We start from the raw sequence: 18752 nt of genomic DNA, 5'->3' as shown, positions 1-18752 counted from the left end.
GGCTGCCAAATTGTCTGGCCTATAGCTAGCAAATGAAGAGGCATCACTTGCTTCTCCCCAGATTGCTACCCTCACACCCATCCTGGCAGCAGTTCTTCCACACATACGGAAACATACACAGATGCAAACATGAACACTGTCCTAAAACACCCAACATAGAGGCACTGTTGAAATGGCATTCTCACCTTTGCAGGTGTGGTATCCGTTTACACTGCCTACAGAACTTCCTACAGAGGGCAGTATGGAACCTGAGCAGAAGGACAGAGAGACAAACAGGGCGAGACAAACGTGTTAGGAATACATAGAGGCACTGAATTTGTTCTTTGGCACTCACTTTAAGCTTGGGTTATCAGGAAGTTAACACAGCACAAGACAACATACTAATGGAAAGAGACAAATCATTTTAAGCTGCCAGGCAACAAAGTGTCACTCAGGGTGTTTCAGCTCTTTAGCAGTAATGATTCCTAATCCTTTCCAGAGGAAATCCAAATTCCCTTCTTCAATCTCCAATTTGAATTCTTTGGACCCTGCCCTAATTTTGTGAAGCAAGTATTGGTAAAATGATTAAATTCTTTTTTTTTAAAAGATTTTATTTATTTATTAGTTTTTAGAGAGGGGGAGGGAAGGAGAAAGAGAGGGAGAGAAACTTCAATGTGTGGTTGCCTCTCATGTGCAGCCCCCACTGGGGACCTGGCCCACAACCCAGGCATGTGCCCTGACTGGGAATCAAACTGGTGACCCCTTGGTTCACAGGCCAGCACTCAATCCACTGAGTCACACCAGCCGGGGCTAAATTCTTTAGAGTGGAATTTGACAAACTTTGAAATGAAGATCTATAATAAAGCCAAAAGGGTTGAACTTTAATATCAATGTCCTTCAACATAATAAAAATGAACAGTTAGGTACAATCAAGGACATAAAAAGCAGCATTCTTTTAATAAAGGCATTAAAATGAGCCCTTCTTATATTGTTTCAAAAGGAAGATTTCCCTATCTTTTTTTTCATGACTTCCTGCTCCCCTTCCATCACCAGCAAACAGAAATTCTAGGTGCCAATAAGTTTGGCTCATTAGCATTCCCATGAATTCTGCAGTGGGACTTTGGTTCTGTTTCTAGTTACCACAATTTCCCCTACATATATTCTCCCCAAGTTTATCCTTTGTATTTCAGAGGAGTTTCACAAGTTAAGTAAAAACCAGACCATGTAATTATAAAGATTCTTCAGAAATGTGAAGAATATTCATGATATAATGTTACATTACAAGGACAGAATAAACCTCTCCTGTGCACTGATTTCACTGTGGAAAAAATTATGTGCAACGTTATATTAAAAAGTGATTATAAAACTTTTAGTGTATTTTCAATTAAACATGAATCAAACACAAAGATCATATTTCATTGCAGCATGATGATAGCCAAAAAGAAACTGGACTCACAATTAGGAGGAGATGGTTCTAGCCAAGACTGTCACTAACTTGGTACGTGAGCTTTAAATCTATGGGCAGACCTCAGCTTCTTCCCCAGGATATGAAGCTCATACTACTTACCCATCAACTCTCATGGGGTTACTAGAGAGAGGAAGTGAGGTAATGTATGTGAAAGCACTTTATGAAACAAGAGCTATACAAATGCAAGGAAGTAGAATATTCAGGCTAATGATTTTCAAAGCACCTAAGGAGGTGCTCTTTAGGGACTCTGAAAATGTTTGGTTTCCATTTAATGTATTTCTAAAACTTAGAAATGGCAACAAAATATGCATGTTCAATTATGTTCAACCACATCTTAGCTTACTACATAGAACCAATTTACAGACGCCCCTCCGTATCTACAGGGGATTGGTTCTAGGACCCCCCACGCACACCACAACACAGGATGCTCAAGTTCCTTATATAAAATGGCAGAGTATTTGCATATAATCTGTATCTTCCTGTATACTTTAAATTGTCTCCAGATTACTTATAACACCTAATACAATGTAGACATAGTTGTTATACTATTTGTTTTGAAAATGATGACAATAAGCTCTGGCTGGCGTAGCTCAGTGGATTGAGCTCGGGCTGCGAACCAAGTGCCGCAGGTTCAATTCCCAGTCAGGGTACATGCCTGGGTCGCAGGCCGTGACCCCCAACAACCGCACATTGATGTTTCTCTCTCTCTCTATCTCCTTCCCTTCCCTCTCTAAAAATAAATAAATAAAATCTTTTAAAAAATGCCTGTTCCAGCCTCAGACAGAGGACTGGATATTTAAAAAAAAAATTTTTTTTTAAAAATGATGACAACAAAAAAGGTTTGCATATATTCAGTACAGATGCAACCACCATCGGCCTAAACATACAGCACATGTCAGCAACAATGTAATATTTTAAAAAATATTATTGATCTGCAATTGGTGCCATTGTAGAAAAGGAAACCATGAATACTAAGGGTCAATTGTATGCTGCTTTTTGTGGGGGCGATAAAGAAGCTCCTGTACCTCTATGCATACATTTAAGATTCTTTTTGAGTTTTACTGATTGAAAGGTTGTGGCTCTTCATGTGCACTTTACAACATTCAAACTTACACATGGCCACTCGTGTCCAAAGAAAAACATCTACATTAAATTAAATGTCAAAAAGGTTGAGGTGCATCTTCTCAGAGAAGACACACATTAGGATAAAACTGTAATAACAGAATTTTTAACATTTCAGGTCATGATGATGTCACGTTATAGACCGTTTTTGTCCTCATTACCAGTTTTAGGTGTTTTCTATGTTTAAGAAAAAAAATAAGAGCCCTCACTGAATATTCCTGGTGACTTAACTTTGAAAGAGAATTTCTTACTACATCCCTTTCAAACTTCTAGTTCAGTTTAATTGAAGAGTACTCTGTTATAAAGTGAATGTTTAAAAACATTTGTCACAATTTATTTTTAAAAAGATTTTATTTACATATTTTTAGAGAGAGGGTAAGGGAGGGAGAAAGAGAGGGAGAGAAACATCAACATGTGGTTGCCTCTCACATGCCCCATACTGGGGACCTGGCCCACAACCCAGGCATGTGGCCTGACTGGGAATCGAACTAACAACCCTTTAGTTCACAGGCTAGCACTCAATCCACTCAGCCACACCAGCCAGGGCTGTCATCATTTACAACTGCTTATTTATGTGAACCATATTTTCTGGATACAATGTAATTAGACAAAACTTAGAAATCAGATGATAAAGCTGTTATCTAATAATCCTTTTGTAAATTTTAATATTCACAAAGATATTCTCAATACTTTCATTAATGGATTTCATAGCAAATGAATACTATAAAGTAAGTTATAAAGGAAGCTTATGCCAACAAAATATTATTTTTGTTTTATGTAGTAGAGTCCTGTATGAGATTTAAACTTAAAAAAAAAATCTAGTGCTTTAACAAGTTTGAAAAACCACTGATCTAGTCCAAGAGTTAGAAAACTAGAGCCTACCAGCCGCATTTGACCTGTTGCCTGTTTCTGTACATAAAGTTTTGTAATATAGCACAACCATACATTTCTATACTGTCTGTGCTCGCTTTTGTGCTATAATGGCAGAGGCATATAGTTGTGACAGAAACCATATGGCCCACAAGTCTAAAATATTTGGCTCTTTATAGAAAATGTTTGCCAATTCCTGATATAGTCACACACTAACAAGTCACTAAACTTAGAGAGGTTTATGTGTTAGAATATTAAAATCACCAATTCCCTGAGATGTTGTCAGTATTTTTAATAATTCAATATTGAACTCAATTCAGTTTGAAATTCTAGGTAAGTGCCAAGAAATCTTTAAACTTTAGGATACAACAGAAAAGTAGCCATTCTCAGGAGGAAAAAAAGTAAATTTTTCCCACACCATTTAAGTGACTATAGGGACACATTAACATAGCCTGGTAATTAAACCTATGAGGTACCAATCCACAAATCACTGAGCTCATAGTGGATTTGTTTAAAAGACTTAATTTGCAGCCAGAGATTATTCATGTATCTGGACACAATTTTTGTATCTACTTCCAAGAAATGGACCAGTCCCTGGTGTACTGACTCCTAAATATCTAGACTCTCCCAAGACACCAGTTTATACCACCCAGGGCTGACTCCGATTTAAACAAGTGTGCAGCCATCCCATTCCCATGTATAAAACAAAAAATCTTCACATTAGGAAGTCCCATTTTAATCCTTCTAGGTGTGTCAGACAGTTCTAAGTGGGCCAACCAGTCCCTTTACTTTTTCCCATCATGGGAAGGAATTCTGCAAAATGGAGCAATGTTATATAGCAAATGGAAAACAGATCAGATTGAGGGGGAAGACAACTTCATACAGGTTCCCCCTTGTTCATATCCAATCTTGTTTCTGACTTTTATTAAAGAAGGGACCATTAACAAAGACCACGGCAAAGAATGAGGTTTATTCACTACATTTTTAAGAGCCTGAACTCACCCGTTTTGGCTTGGGAATCAGGTGCTGTGATATCCATGATGAGATTTTCTAAAGAAGTGCCTTTGCAATTGATTTCTTTCTACCAAGTCTCCTTACTTGCCCAGTCATCTAGGAGACCCTGTGTAAAGAACAAAACAGCTAAACATAACATCTGGGAGCTTTCTCGCCATAAGTAGGAATACCTATTCTTCTATATATATATACCCTAAAGTTTTTAAGAATTAAGAGACCATCCTCACATAATCAGCCATTTCAAGATTTTGGTTTAGCCAGCCAAGGTGTGGAAAAACATTATGGAATATTCAGGACTTTCCCATTCATCCACCCGTCCATCCATCCATTCATCCAGCCACCCAATATTTATTGAGCACTTACTATAGGCCACACATCATGCTAGACACTGTGGATACACAGTAAGATAATGACACAGTTCTTAAAACCAACAGCTCAGATTATCAACTGCATTATAATGTGATAAAAGCTATTACAGAAATATGTATAGCCAGTAGACTCTGAGAGAACAAGGAGACATTTAACTTTGACTGAGGGAGGAAAGCTTTGAGTTACGGTAAGAGTTGTCAGGTGGACAAAGGGAACAACATGTATATAAAGAATGAAAGGAAATGGTCACTGGAGAATAAAATGTGGAGCTAGATGTTGAAAGGTAGAGAAACACATGGAATCATAGGGCTACATTTTGGTACTTTCAAGGGAACTTTGTATCAGGTTTGAAGTCAGAGCTCTCACTTCAGTAGGAAGCCATCAGGAACAATGGCATCTGTTCTACGACCAAATTACCAGGTCATGTCTCTAAGATGTGGATTGCCTGCCTCAGCAGTAAGATTGCACTCCTTTCAAAACTGGGACACTATAATCCCTTCCTTCACACTAAATTTCCCTGATAATCTACTTAGTTTGCTTTTGATCTGAAGCTGCAGAGCAACAACAGAGAAAGACAAAGAACCATGAACATCTAACAAGCTCATGTGTCTAGTTCAGACTGAACCTTATCAAGTCACAGCTTGTCAACTCTTTTATTAATCACTCTTGACTCTGAAGGGCCACAGTTCCCAAACTATGTACTGACACAGGCTATTTTAAATTTTTGAGGGAAATACAGTGACATCTGTTGGGACACCCTGTGAATAACTACTATTAAGTTGTTTTGGATCTGACCACTTAGCAGGTGAGGTTTTTTATTTATGTTTTTTGCCTTGTGTTGCCATGAAAAATTTCTTGAAACATTAAAGGTATTGTGAACTAAGAAACTGGGGTACCTCTGCTCTAGGGAAAGCCCTACAGCAAATGCTCCAGTAACTCTCTCTGAGAAACCAATCAAACTCTCCTCTTTTATCTGTTCAAGATAAATCCTCTTTACTAAGAGGATGAGGACAGATGCAGGGGAGTTAGTTGGAGGCTGGTTTCACCCAAAAGTAGAGACGTGCCAGAGGTACAAGCAGAGGCCTGATGACTGCAAAACCAAAAATGGTACAGAGGAATTTTGCAGAGGATGGCAAAAGGCTATACCTACTCTTGAAGCTAACTTCCAATCATCTGATTATAACTTTTCCTTTATTAGTTGTAGTACTAGTTCTTATCTCCTCATTTCTAGAATCATATATTTGTTACTTGCTCACAGATAACTGTCTAATTGTCAAACATGCAATGAGACTTTAAGTTTCTCAAGGTCTGGACTTTACAAATAGCTTTTCTATTACCCACCACAGAATGAGAGGGCATCCGAGAAACAGCTGAAGCTTCATAGCTATTACTCCCGGATTATTTTTTTGGTTTTCAAAATAGGAGATTTTGGTGCCTTAGTGCTTGGGTAGGGGGTCGGGGTAGGTGGGAATTTCTATTCTGATGTAGATGGATAACTTGGATTTCTCACACCACTTTTCCATCACAGTTGGAAATGACTCCATAAACAGTTGTAAACTGCTGTCTAGCCCAATTCTTGGAGACCTTGTTCACCTACCTTAAGGTGTTCAATCTGCTTTTCCAGCTCTTTAGTACTCATGAAAGTCTCTGTAGGTGGAATACTCCCTTCAGTTTCCTTCAGCCATTTCTGGAAGGTCCTAACCAGCTTCCGGAATTCATCCAACTGTTCCTGGCAAGATGATGCATCTTCCTCTCTGTCGGCAAAGAGATTTTGTTACTTGCCAGACTATGCAGTGTAAAGAGTCAACTGAATTAAAACTAAATTCATTCTGGGACTCCAGGCAGACATCAGTTTCTAACAGGGTCTTTGCTTCGCATCATCTTTTCCACACATCTTTGGCTAAACAACCACATATAATGTAGGAGAGCATCAAACTGAGGAATCCCTTGCCCTTGTTTGGACATTTCTGAGGAAGAGTCTTCAATCTTATTCTAAGCTAAAGTGAAAGTGAGAAAAACTAAAGGAAGACTGCTATTTAGGTAGTATGATACAATGGAAAGAATGCAGGCTTTTGATCTTAAGTGCAGCTCTGCTGCTTTTTAGGTATCTAATTCTTTCAAGGCCTAATTCTTTAGTAAGATGCTAAACAGAGGCTCTTAGGAGTTAGGATAAGTACACTCACGAATAAAATAAATCAAGGAGAAGGGTGGAATCAATTTGGAGTTCACTTTTGGAAATGGCCAGCCACATCTATTCCAACTTCAAGCCTGAGCTAAAAGGTCTTATTATAGGAGAAGACAAACAAAGCCTTCTTGGTCTTTGTCTCCCTTTTCTCCCCTCCCCTAAATTACCTGCACTGGTTTGAGCAACTACTTCCCTCTAGTCATTAAGGCTGTCATCTGCTAAATCAAGATTATATTTATGGCTAACCCAAGAGAAGAAATCTTAACAAGCTCTTAAATCCACGTGAGGCTTTCTAATGGAGGAATCACGGCTTTTCAACAGTTAGCTAATAACCTGAAACCAGCCACCTTTGTCATATAATCCATGTTTGCTTTAAACAAACACACAACCCCAGCAACTTAAATGTGGTCAAAACAAGCAGGGCGAGTGCCAATAGAATCCTTAATAATGTCTAGTAAGACTTCAGTTTTTCTCTTTATTTCAAATCCTGTCACAACCTTACTTACTGACCCCAAATTTGTTTTGTTGGTCCAGGTGACCTGGGCTTTTGATGGTACAGAGAGAGAACTGAGCCCCATTACTGAGAAAAAATCCATTATTTAGAAATAGAAAAACCACTAAGCATCAAGCTGATTGGGTACTTTGGTTGAAAGAGGCACTTTTCAAATCTCCTGTGACTCCATAGCAGACAAAATTCTTGATGCCACCTTTATTTTTATTTATTTATTTTTTAAATCCTCAACTGAGAAGATTTTTTTTCATTGCTTTTAGAGAGAGAGAAAAGGAGGGAGAAAAGGATAGAGAGAGAAATATTATGTAAGAGAAGCATCAATTGGTTGCCTCTGTATGTGGCCAGACCATGGATCGCATGTGCCTGGACCAGGGATTGAACAAACCCACAAACTTTCTTTAAAAAAAAAAATTTCTTAAAGATTTTTATTTATTTATTTTTAGAGGGAGAGGAAGGGAAGAAGAGAGGAAGAGAACATCAATAGTGGTTGCCTCTCCTATGCCCCCTCCTGGTGACCTGGCCTGCAACCCAGGCATGTGCTCAGACTGGGAATCGAACCCCTGACCATTTGGTTCACAGCCCTACACTCAATCCACTGAGCCATACCTGCCAGGTTGTCTTGATGCCACCTTTAGATTCTAGTGATAAATGGTGAGATAATCATTTCACTCAATGTGTTGAAAAAATTAGCTCCCTGACACTGATCAACACATATAAGAACTCACCTTTCCTTAACTATCTTCTGTAGCTCTGTGAAGTCCTTTTTGAGGTTCTGTACCCTGTCCTGGTGCTGAGACAGGTCTAGAGCAAGCCACAGGAACTCAGTTCAGTGACCAGATGCTCAAGAGTATCAAGGTTTTCTTGTTGGTCTTCCATTTCCAAACTGAGTTCCTGCCAAGCAAACAGAAAATGTATTAAATCCTCTGTTCCTTATAAATAAATACATGCTAAAAGATAAAAGATATCTAAGCAACATAACAGTCTGCTATGGTATATGAATAGATAGATCTGTGAAACAGAATGGTGCTGCTACTCCTTGGTCAAATTAAGTATATGCATATACTATGCCCCAGCAATTCCACTCCCGGACGGACACACACACACACACGCACACACACACATCCTTGGTAGGTAATACTCTTCACCAAATATTTCTAGCTCTTTGCTTTCTAGTTACATAGTAGAATTATATATCACCACAGTCAGGTGTGGTCAAGTAAAACTTGCTTTGACTAACTAAAGATAAATGTATAGGATATTGTTTCTTCCCACTGAAGCAATAATCATGAAGACTTATAACAGGATGAGGTTTCCATCAACTTGAATCCCTGAGTTACCATAATGATCTAAGTATCCTGCTGATCTGGGGCGAACATGTAGGATGAGTGAAAAATATATCTAGGCTATGTTTTTAAAAAGGGACAAACAATACCTAGCTTGCAGGATAGTTGTGATAATAATGCAGTAAACTTTCCAGTACACTGACTAGCACTTTCTGTACTCAGTAAATGTTGGTCCCCTCCTTGCCCTTCTTTTACCTTTATTCTGTTAATCTGGAGGTATATCCTCACCTGGATCTGCTGGAAGAAATGTGCAATATCTTGATCTGGCTGATTTCCAGAGGCCAGCATCCGATTTTTGTTTTCCATGAACTGCTGCAGCTTATCAGAAAGATGTTCAAACATCTCTGTTTGGGGTAGGAGTTTTTTCAAGGAGCTCTCCTTCTCTTGCTGCTGTAGACAGAGCTTTTGGAAGCGCTGGCTCACCTCTGCCAGTTTGCCCTGCAGCACTGCTGCTGTGGTGCTGTCTGCTGTCTCCATGAATCGCGTCACCATTTCACGGGTGGCCTCCAAGCTGCTCTTTTGCCGAGCAATGTCCTGCTTCAATTTCTGTCATCAAGAGCATGTCTGTTAGCTCCTGGCTCACTTATTCTAAGATACCTGAGCCACAAACTAATAAACTCCTGATAACTACATGTTCACCTCCTCAAAGAGGAGTGGAGGGTTGTAATTGAGCCTTCAGAATCCCCTATGTCTCATCCCCCTAGTTCTCTAAGCCATTCCACCAAACGACTTTGCTATTGCCACTGTTTTTCAAGTTTATCATTTAGAAATTGAGTAGCAGTTTCTTCACGTGGATTGGTCACCATGTCTAAGACTCATCATCAGAAGGGTCATGAAAATGAATTCTTCTCCTGATACTTTTTCAAAGGGATATAATTATGAAAGATGGCAAATACACCCTCTCTGCAAACTCTTGGGGTAGAGGTCTCACCATGTTAGTGGCCAGGGCTTCTTGGATAACTTCTGATGATAGGGATGCCACTTGCTCCTCTTCCAGGTTTTTTTCAACTTCCCTGATGGACTGCAACAAGCTGTCCAGGCTTTCCTGCACACTCTGAGACTGGGCAATTGCCTTCTGCAGCAGAGCAGAGCGCTCAGCCAGGCTACAGGAGAGGCTTTGGAAATGGCTAAGTATGGAATCTGGAGAATCAAGGCCATAAAAAGAGAGAGTAGAGACTATTTTTGTGTGTTCTTTTTAAAAAATATATATTTAAATTGCATGTTTATTATAATAACAACAACAGACATTAAGACAAAAGAAGGAATAACCTTAAACAGCATTAGTATTTGAGCCAAATTCCATAAGCATTATTTATTTAGCACCTGCTAAGTGCCAGAAATTACGCTAGATACTGAGGACTAAAGATAATCACGATAAAGTCCCTGTCTTCTACAAACCAAAGATTCTAAAAGAGAGCATAGGCAGAGGAAGGCACATGACATCTAACCAGAAAATAAAATCCTAATTGCTATATTGGTAGAGTCCTAGAGGAGCCTGAAAAAAGGATTATTTTTTATCTTTCATTTCTTTTGGGGGGTGGTGGTGGTGGTGGTCAGGACTTTATAAAGGAAGTAACCTCTTGGCTACATCATGAAGCAGGAACAAAATTTCACCATGCATGGTAAGCACTCAATTAATGTTATTGCCTAAGCAACAGGAAAAACTTTAGTGGTAAAGCAATGAAGAAATGACTCGTTTACTTGGGAAAGGAAAGAAGTAGGGTGTGGCTAGAAGGCAGAATGCCAGGGGAAAAGGGGTTGGAGCCAGACTGCAAAGGTCCTTCAATGATACAAGAATAAAGTTCATGAGAGGATGAGCTGGTCATGTTTCTATCTCAGCTAGCACCAGATGCTCATACACCACAATGGGATCTATTACAGAACAGAGGTACATACTAGGAATTAAGACAGCACTATTCCTAGAGCTGCCTCATACCTGTAGTTTCTTGAATTCGCTTGTGGTCTGGGGCTGGCTCCCCTTCAATTTCCATGAGTTCACAAGCTACTTTTTGGAGCTTTTCTACAGGTACTTGGTGCTCAGCCAGTTCCTCCTGCAACTGCTGCTTGTCCATGAAAAAGGACAAAAAGAAAAACATTTGAATGAGTACTCAAAGCTGGTTCTGGGAATCTGGAACTACTATGCTGTTTTATAGAATAATTCTCAGCTTATCTATAGCCACAGATATGAGAATAAATTGTTAGGAATTAGATCTTGTCCAAGGCATCCCAAACACTACCTTTAACCTAAATGCCAATATTTGCTTTAGTTTGGGTGCTGGAGCCATGTGGTACAACAGCCTGGGTCCTGGCTTACCTTTGTTCTTGCAAGCTGCTGTTGCAGGACCCCAGGGTCAGAGGCAACAGTATCTGAGAGGAGCTTCTCCACATTGGTCTCACAAGCCTTCATCCAGGCCTGCAGGCTGTCAGCGCCGCTCTGGAACTGTTGATAATGGCCTAGTAGCATGTTCAGGTGCGAGCCCAATCGTGTACACTGTGCCAAAGAAAGGACAGAAAGCAAGCTTAAGCAAGGCCGGGTCAAAGGCAGCAGCTTCCTAGGCATAGTGCAAAGAGACACCCAGCTTTGTTAGGGAGCTCACTATAACTATAGTTAGGGGTAGTGCCGGGATCTCCACTGAAGGATGGGTAGCAACCACATTTTATGAGTGGGTTCCTCATTGTTTGACCCATACTATTCACCTTAACTTTATTACATACTAGGAAAGATTTTGTGAGTTGTATGACAAGCCACTACAGATTTATACAACAGGTTGCAGGCAGAAATGGGATTGAATGGTACAAGGGTGTTCCTCTTTGGGGGTTAGAGGTACTGTCACAAACCAAAAGACAGTTGAGAAGAACTGACTAGATTCTATATCTTAGGAGCTAAATGGAGTTCTTTGATAGGAAGAAAGACGAGTATTTACCCTGGATGTTCTGTCCAGGAATACAGACTGTGTACTTGGTTTAAGTTTCCCCTGTGCTAAGTCTCTCATGAGCCCATATCTGCTGGTCAGGATACAAAAGGCAAGCTCCTCCACCTTCACCTCTGGAGTGAGATATGCCCCTGATATTGCAAGGGTCAGGCATTAGCCGTGGGCCTCCACCTTTTACAGTTTTGCATAGGTCACAGAGACATACTATCTATGGTCGATACATATACAAACTAGCTTGCTCATTGTGTCCTGAGGTTTCTAAGCCTCAGAAACCAACTATAGTTGTGTGAGGGCTGCCAGGAGCCTCTTCCATACTTACCTTTGAATGGAGAGCAGTGTATCTCTCTGTTGCATCCTTTAGCTTGTCCTTCACTAAAGTTCCAGTTGCTGATGGTTCTCTGCCTTCCTCAAAGCTGTTTTCAGTGTCCAACACTTTCTGTCCTGAGATAGTCACAAATCTCAAGTCTCCTTTGTGGGAAATTACATCCTCCGAGAAGCTCCCCTGCCGCTTAAGAAGGGACGGAAGGGCTTCGGGGCTGCTGCCTCCCTTATGCATGTGCTCCAGCTCTCTCTCAGACCGTTCCAGCCAGTTTTCAAACTCTCTATGATCCTGCAGAAACTTCTGCAGCTCATCCCGTAGTGTCTGGACCTGCTTCAGCTCTGCCTCTGACTCGGCCAGGGAAGAAGCGTACTGTTCCTTTAGTTCTCCTAGCTTCTCCTGCAGCATCTGTTGCTCCTCAGGTGTGAGATTGTGGCCATGTTGGTCCAGGAAGGCCTGAGCTGACTGGGTGGCCAGGATGAAATTTTGTTGCTGAGACAGCAATTCTTGGTGACGAGCCTGGCAAAAACAAACAAACAAACAAACAAACAAACAAACAAATCAGTAGGGACACTACTATGTTTTGCTTATGTCTACAGCTAGAGGTAGAGAGATACCTCTGTAGGTTACTTTTACAACTGCTCAGAAATCATCAATCTCTCTCTCTTAAGAATTATGCCACATGCTAATTCCAGTTGAACTGACACATATAGAATCTTGTAGTTTTCAAAGATATTTTTACATGTATTAGCTTATCTGATTTGTGGCACAATCTGTAACATAGGAAGACAATACGATATCCATATTAAAGATGTGGTTAAGTGATTACCAAAAAGACACATTACCAAAAAGACTAAGGTCACACAGATAGTTAAGGGATAAACTGTTGACATGACTCTCTTCACTAAAACCACCCTAAGTCTAAGAGAAGGTACACACAGCCAACTAATAATTACCCACATTAATGCAAGGAAAGAATAAGCTGCATAAACCATACATGGGACAATATAAAAACTACAAATTCTTAGCTGTTAGATATGTCAGTCGATTATCTATGAACACTGTCCCTAAGAGGAAAGAACTCAGAAATTAATTCATTAAGTAAACAATTTATATATTAGCAAGAGTAAACTGTGTTTCTGGACAATATAGGTAATTTGTATGTGCTGTCTCCATGTGGACCGTTTTTCTACTGTGATGGAATATAAGTGAAAGAAGGAAGGGTAGCAGTGGTTGTTTTAATGATGTTCTTCCTTACTCTAACAAAAGCAAGTAGGGTTTTCATCAGTATTCCCAACTATCTATATTTTTATGCAGCAATGCAGAGAAGGACTATAGCCTGCTTTTCTTCAGAATATCATCCAGTTGCAACCTGTATCAATAGTAATCTAATAGCCTCAGATTCCAATGTTCTCTCGGTGAAGCTGGAGTCACAAATACATACTGCTCAAATAGATAGCAGGTGGCATCTGGTACCACAGCCTGTCTGTATACCACCTGGATGTTCCCTTCTCATCCTCCAACCCACCCACCCATAAGTTTCCTTCCTAGGCAGTTTCCTTCAGGTTGACTATTGCCAGGAAGAGGTGTCAGGAAGGTTCCTGTGACAGCAGCACCATCTCTGCTCTGTGCTGTTACAAGAGTGCCAGGGCTGTGGGGGACACACTACAGTGAATCTTCCAAGCGCATAATGGGCATGCCAGAGGCAGAAATCTTGTTAATACACAATAAAGCAATGGCCCACACAAGCTGTTCAACAGAAGCACTCCAGCTAAACCAAATTTTCTTTGCTAGAAAGGTATCACTACTAAAATATATGATCCTTATATTTTTTAAGTGCCCTGAATATATAATCATCTTCTAAACATGCAATATAATGTGCCTGACCATGCCAGTTAATGTCCTAGGGGACAGTTTATTTGGATGGTTCACTGGTTTATCTTCAATGCCTATCATATAGCAGGTGCTCTATATTTGCTAAATGAATGAATAAAACGAGTAGAGATAAATAGTTAAGTAAGAAATGGTTTTATGAGTGCAAGAGGGAACCATTAAAAGGATATAGCATTTTAGAAAGATCACTTAGTGTTGGGGTGGATGAGAGGATAAAAGCCAAATGGTAAGGAGACCAGTAGAAGCTACTATAATAATACAAGTAAAGCCTGATAGTGGTCTGAACTGCAATAACATCTCAGTAGAGATGAAGAAGTGACTGGCTGACTGTGAATAGGATTTGATGACTGATTCTATATCAAAAAATGAGGCAGGGAAAGGAATCTAGGATGACGTCTAATTCAGACAATTAAGCAGGAACATAGGAAAGAGAACATGTTTAATTAGGGGAAGGGTATTACAGTAAACAGGGATTCTATTTTTCAGTTTGAGGTGCTTGATTCCAAGTTGACAAAAGAAAGATAGATTTATATAATGGCTTGAAGCTCAGGGTAGACATTTGGGCTGGAGACAAATATATATATAATATGTATATAATTGTTTAGTACAAATGATAACTAAAGTGTTATGAGTGGATGAGACTACCCAAGAAAAGTATATTCTGAAAGATGAGAGAGGAGACCTAGGATACCACCTAAAAGCAGATCAGTATTTGAAAAGGTGTCTTGGGGAACAGAATACAGATTATCATGAGCAGAGCAGTGCTATGTAAAGTAAGGGAGGGAGTATTTCAAGGGGAGTGAGAAACAGTGTCGAAGCTGCTGAGACATCAAAGAGGAGGAACTGAGAAGTGCTCACTGGATTTAGGAGCAAGGAGGTTATGGTGACTTGCCCAGGGCAGAAGAGAGTCCACAGCATGGTGAGGACAAGCTAACATCCTCACCTTCATCTTCTCACATTGCTTGTCCAGTTTCTCTGAGGCTTGGTTCACTCCCATGTGACCATCAGGGGTATCCAAAGCTCCTTTCTCCAGGCTAGCTCCTGACAGCTGCTCCATCTGTCCACGAGGTGATCCCACTGAGGCCACCCAGTCCAAGAGAGCATCGATCTTATTCCTGTTCTCTGCCAGTTCCTTTGCTGCTTTACTCTGAAAGCCAGGAGACATTCAGTGAGAAGGTCTTAGATGATCAGCAGTTACAGGTTAAATCAAGAAGGAAATTTTCATGCTAAAGAAAAAGAAAAGCTCTAAGACTGGGTATAATCAGTCTTTGAACACACACACAAAATGAGCATCTAAGTATGTAGAAAAAATAATTATTTAAAATAATCTCTACATTTTGTCTACATCTTACTGCTTTAAAGTGGGGAGGGGGAGCAAATCCTAGGATTTAAAGGGCTTTATTTTATTAAGAGCCAGATGCCATAGCCCCATGGCATTGTTTCTAGGTATGCAAAAGTGACACACTGCTTGCTAGGGTAAGAGATAACACAGTAACACCGTCACACGCAATTACCTGGCTCCTCCTCCTAAGGGAAATATAGATTTCTCCTATCCATTTCCCTGCCAAACAGAGCATTGAGTTCTGAAACTATTTTCTGACTTGTCAAGTATTCTAATTAACTAAAAAGATTATGCTGAATGATACATACATGTAGTTCAGAATTCATCTTCAGGTAACTTATTTCTCTTTTCTCTATCTCCCTGTTAGCATTAGAGTCCACAGCCAGACAAAGTATTCTGATTCAATCTGCCAGTGCAGAGTGGGGTGCAGAAGACATTCTCATAGGCTTGTCCCAGTGTGTCACGATTCCCGCTGAAACTACAGTGACAGCTTGGGGATGGTTATTTCCCCCAGCCCTCTTGGATGACCAGTCTAGATTCATGTAAGAAATATGCCATTTGCGTTTTCCTCCCCAGGGTACTACCCTTCCTCACTAAATTCTTTTGGACATTTTCAGATAGTCAGAATACTGAGTACACAGACAGCCGGATTTTTTTTGCAATATGAACTTCCTACTAACTGTTCCTGACTTAAAGTTCTGAAGGATGTTTCTTGTAAAAAGAAAACACTGGCTCACCAACCCGCTTCTGAAATAGCAGCCCCTTTTCAGGATTCTATGCTCTGTGTAAGGCAGTTTCACCTCATGACCTTTCATTTGTGTAGGTACCAAAATTTCCTTTTTTGAGAAACACCAAGTACCATAGCAGTGTGGTTACCTTTTCAGTCTCCTGCTGTAAGGCTGAGGTCACTACTTCCTCCAGCTCCTTCTGGGCCACCCGTGTCCGTTCCTGGAGAGCCTCATATTGCTCCTTAGCCTGATGAAGTTTTTCCCGAAGAGTTGCCAACTCATCGGTGCTCAGCTTGGTCTGGTTCTCTTCTAGGAACCCTTCAACATCTTTGACAAGGCTGGCAAATGAGGTGGCATGATTCTGAATGTCGTCCTGTAAATCCTTAACACATGAAAATAGGGATGGTAGAGCCTTTAACTTCAGCATGCCTAAGACCTCCAATAGTATGAAGGTAGAATGGCTGATATGACACACCTGCAACAGATGTATGTCCCTGACTATAATTTGCTTAAGGTTTAGATCTAAACCAATGCAAATAATATATTTAAAAATATTTTTAATTAAGAAATTGTCTAATATTTAATTTTCTAAGCAAAATTTAAATTGAAGTTTCTGAGCAAATACTTAGTGAAGACAAAAAAAAAAAAAAAAAAGAAGGCCCCATAAACATGGTGAATAGCAGAGATTTTGTAATGAGTTATCCTCAAGGAGATCATTCTTCTATAAAAAAGAGTTGACAACAGGATTCTAGCTGAGTCAAGGCCTTTCTACTCTCCTTATCCTTATTGTAGGCTATTAAGAACCAGCATGATATGGTACTGCCTAGTCTCCAGCCTCATCAACACTAATCTTCCTTTTTTGTTCTGTTCAGTCCAGCTGAACCAGATATGTGGTATATATGTGGAATTCTTTCAATTCCGGAATATGTGGAGCTGGATCCCATTCCCACCTTAAGACAGATACATAGGCCTCTGCCTGCATATTCTCCTTCCTACTTTTGCCCCTTCAATGCTTTAACCACTATAATCTTTCATTTCTCAGTTTAAGTGACACTTCCTCAAAGTAATCTGTTCTGACATCCTAGACCAGGTGGGTCTCTCTGTTATATGTTCTCATTTATCCTTTCTTAGATATAATAGTTAATAATCATTTGTATATTTTTTGTGATTATCTATAATATTCTCTTTCACTAGACTGTAAGCATCATGTGAGCAGGGATATTACCATTAGGGTTGTTAACTCTAAATACTGCACCTGTCACAAGCAAGACTTTATAAATATTCGTTGAGGGAACGCAAAAAAAAATAAATGAACGCACACTGACCTTCAAGTCACTTTGGCACTTCTGCAAAGCAGAAGAGATCCTGCTGGGTGGCTCTACCTTGGTGGCTCACCAATGCTCTTTCCGCCTGACCTACCCAGCTGCAAAGATCCTCCAGTTTCTGGTGACAAGTATGTTGTTGTTCTGCAGGGTCTAATTAAAATGCAAAAGGGCCAAAAGACTATTAATAATTCTCATTTACCAAGAAAAGATAACTCCTTAAAATATAAAACAAGGTTATAACTCAAGATGGAAAAGTTGGTGGGAGACTAGAAACAGGAAAAAGCACAGAAATCATATTTAGAAGGCTCCCCTTATCTGGACAATCTGTCGATCTGGGTGTATGGTCTGGATTACAAACAGGGTTAATTTCAAATGAGAATGCTCCCAGGTTTTGGTTTGGGAGCTCTTTTACCAGACTGCTGTTATCATCCTTAGAAATGGGGAAGAGAGAGCCAGATGCTTGAAATCCATACATGATAATGGTGATGATAACCAACTATTGGTTCTGATCATTTCCTCTACCAGAACCAGAGGAGGTGCAATAGATTAGCCAAAATACGAAAATTAGAAGGATTGGACTAGGAGGTAAAAAAATCAAGAAACTGGACAATTCATAAACTAATTGAGCTTCTTATATAATTTAGTTGACTTTATAAATCAAAGGTCTTGCAAATGACCAGACACCTGCTAAAAATGGAGTGATTGTATTTGCCAGGCATGAGAGGCTTGTCTATTTTAAGAAGGAAACTGCCTAAGATTAGCAACTGGCTCAGACCTTCAGGTGTCTGTATAGATATCAAAGAGAAAAGCCAAGCCCAAGGGGAGGGAGGAAATATGTTTCTGTGCCTGATCCTTGCTCCAGATCTCATCTCAGTTGCCTGACACTGAAGCACCTGATTGAGCAATTGAGCATGATGTGTTCTCCTGACCACCCTTCTAAAACCATTTTCCATCAGGTTCTACCTTCTGATGGCGTTTTAGTCACCTGCACTTACAAACAGGTGCCCAAACTGGCCCTCTCTCCCCCTCTTTAGCACAAATAGAAGGGCTCTGGAAGAGAACTCCTAAGAGTTCTTCAGCTGTAAAACGGGATCTTCATGGGTTAGGATGGGTGCAGACTGAATCTGAAAAAAGCAAAGCAAACAAGTTAACACACAGACATATACATGCATTCAGGGAAAATATATAGAGAAGCAGAACATTTTTGACAATAACAATGTTAATAAACGTTGTGAAATTAATTATGTGCTCAGAGAGAATGTTCACATGCAGTTGTATCACCTGCTGCAGTTCAGGGGCCTACCCTGGATCTGGGCTGTGTCTTAAGGTGGCACAGACCAATGCTATTTCA

General features: G+C 40.1%; 1 protein-coding gene across 1 annotated transcript in view; it reads right to left on the bottom strand.

The window, feature by feature from the left end:
* MACF1 (microtubule actin crosslinking factor 1) overlaps positions 1–18752 on the bottom strand; it is a 325706-nt gene that overhangs the window by 93033 nt on the left and 213921 nt on the right. Inside the window, 14 exon segments of the mRNA XM_036027482.1 lie at positions 186–248; positions 4442–4559; positions 6420–6576; positions 8244–8328; positions 8331–8409; positions 9090–9407; positions 9793–10001; positions 10798–10921; positions 11176–11352; positions 12114–12632; positions 14950–15153; positions 16225–16458; positions 17402–17434; positions 17436–17551. Of these exon segments, the coding sequence (XP_035883375.1) occupies positions 186–248; positions 4442–4559; positions 6420–6576; positions 8244–8328; positions 8331–8409; positions 9090–9407; positions 9793–10001; positions 10798–10921; positions 11176–11352; positions 12114–12632; positions 14950–15153; positions 16225–16458; positions 17402–17434; positions 17436–17551 (2436 nt within the window).

The sequence above is a fragment of the Phyllostomus discolor genome, chromosome 5 (genome assembly GCF_004126475.2).
Source record: "Phyllostomus discolor isolate MPI-MPIP mPhyDis1 chromosome 5, mPhyDis1.pri.v3, whole genome shotgun sequence".
NCBI classification, from domain to species: domain Eukaryota; kingdom Metazoa; phylum Chordata; class Mammalia; order Chiroptera; family Phyllostomidae; genus Phyllostomus; species Phyllostomus discolor.
The sequence above is the reverse complement of the archived record's forward strand: the minus strand, read 5'-3'. Positions and strand labels throughout refer to the sequence as shown.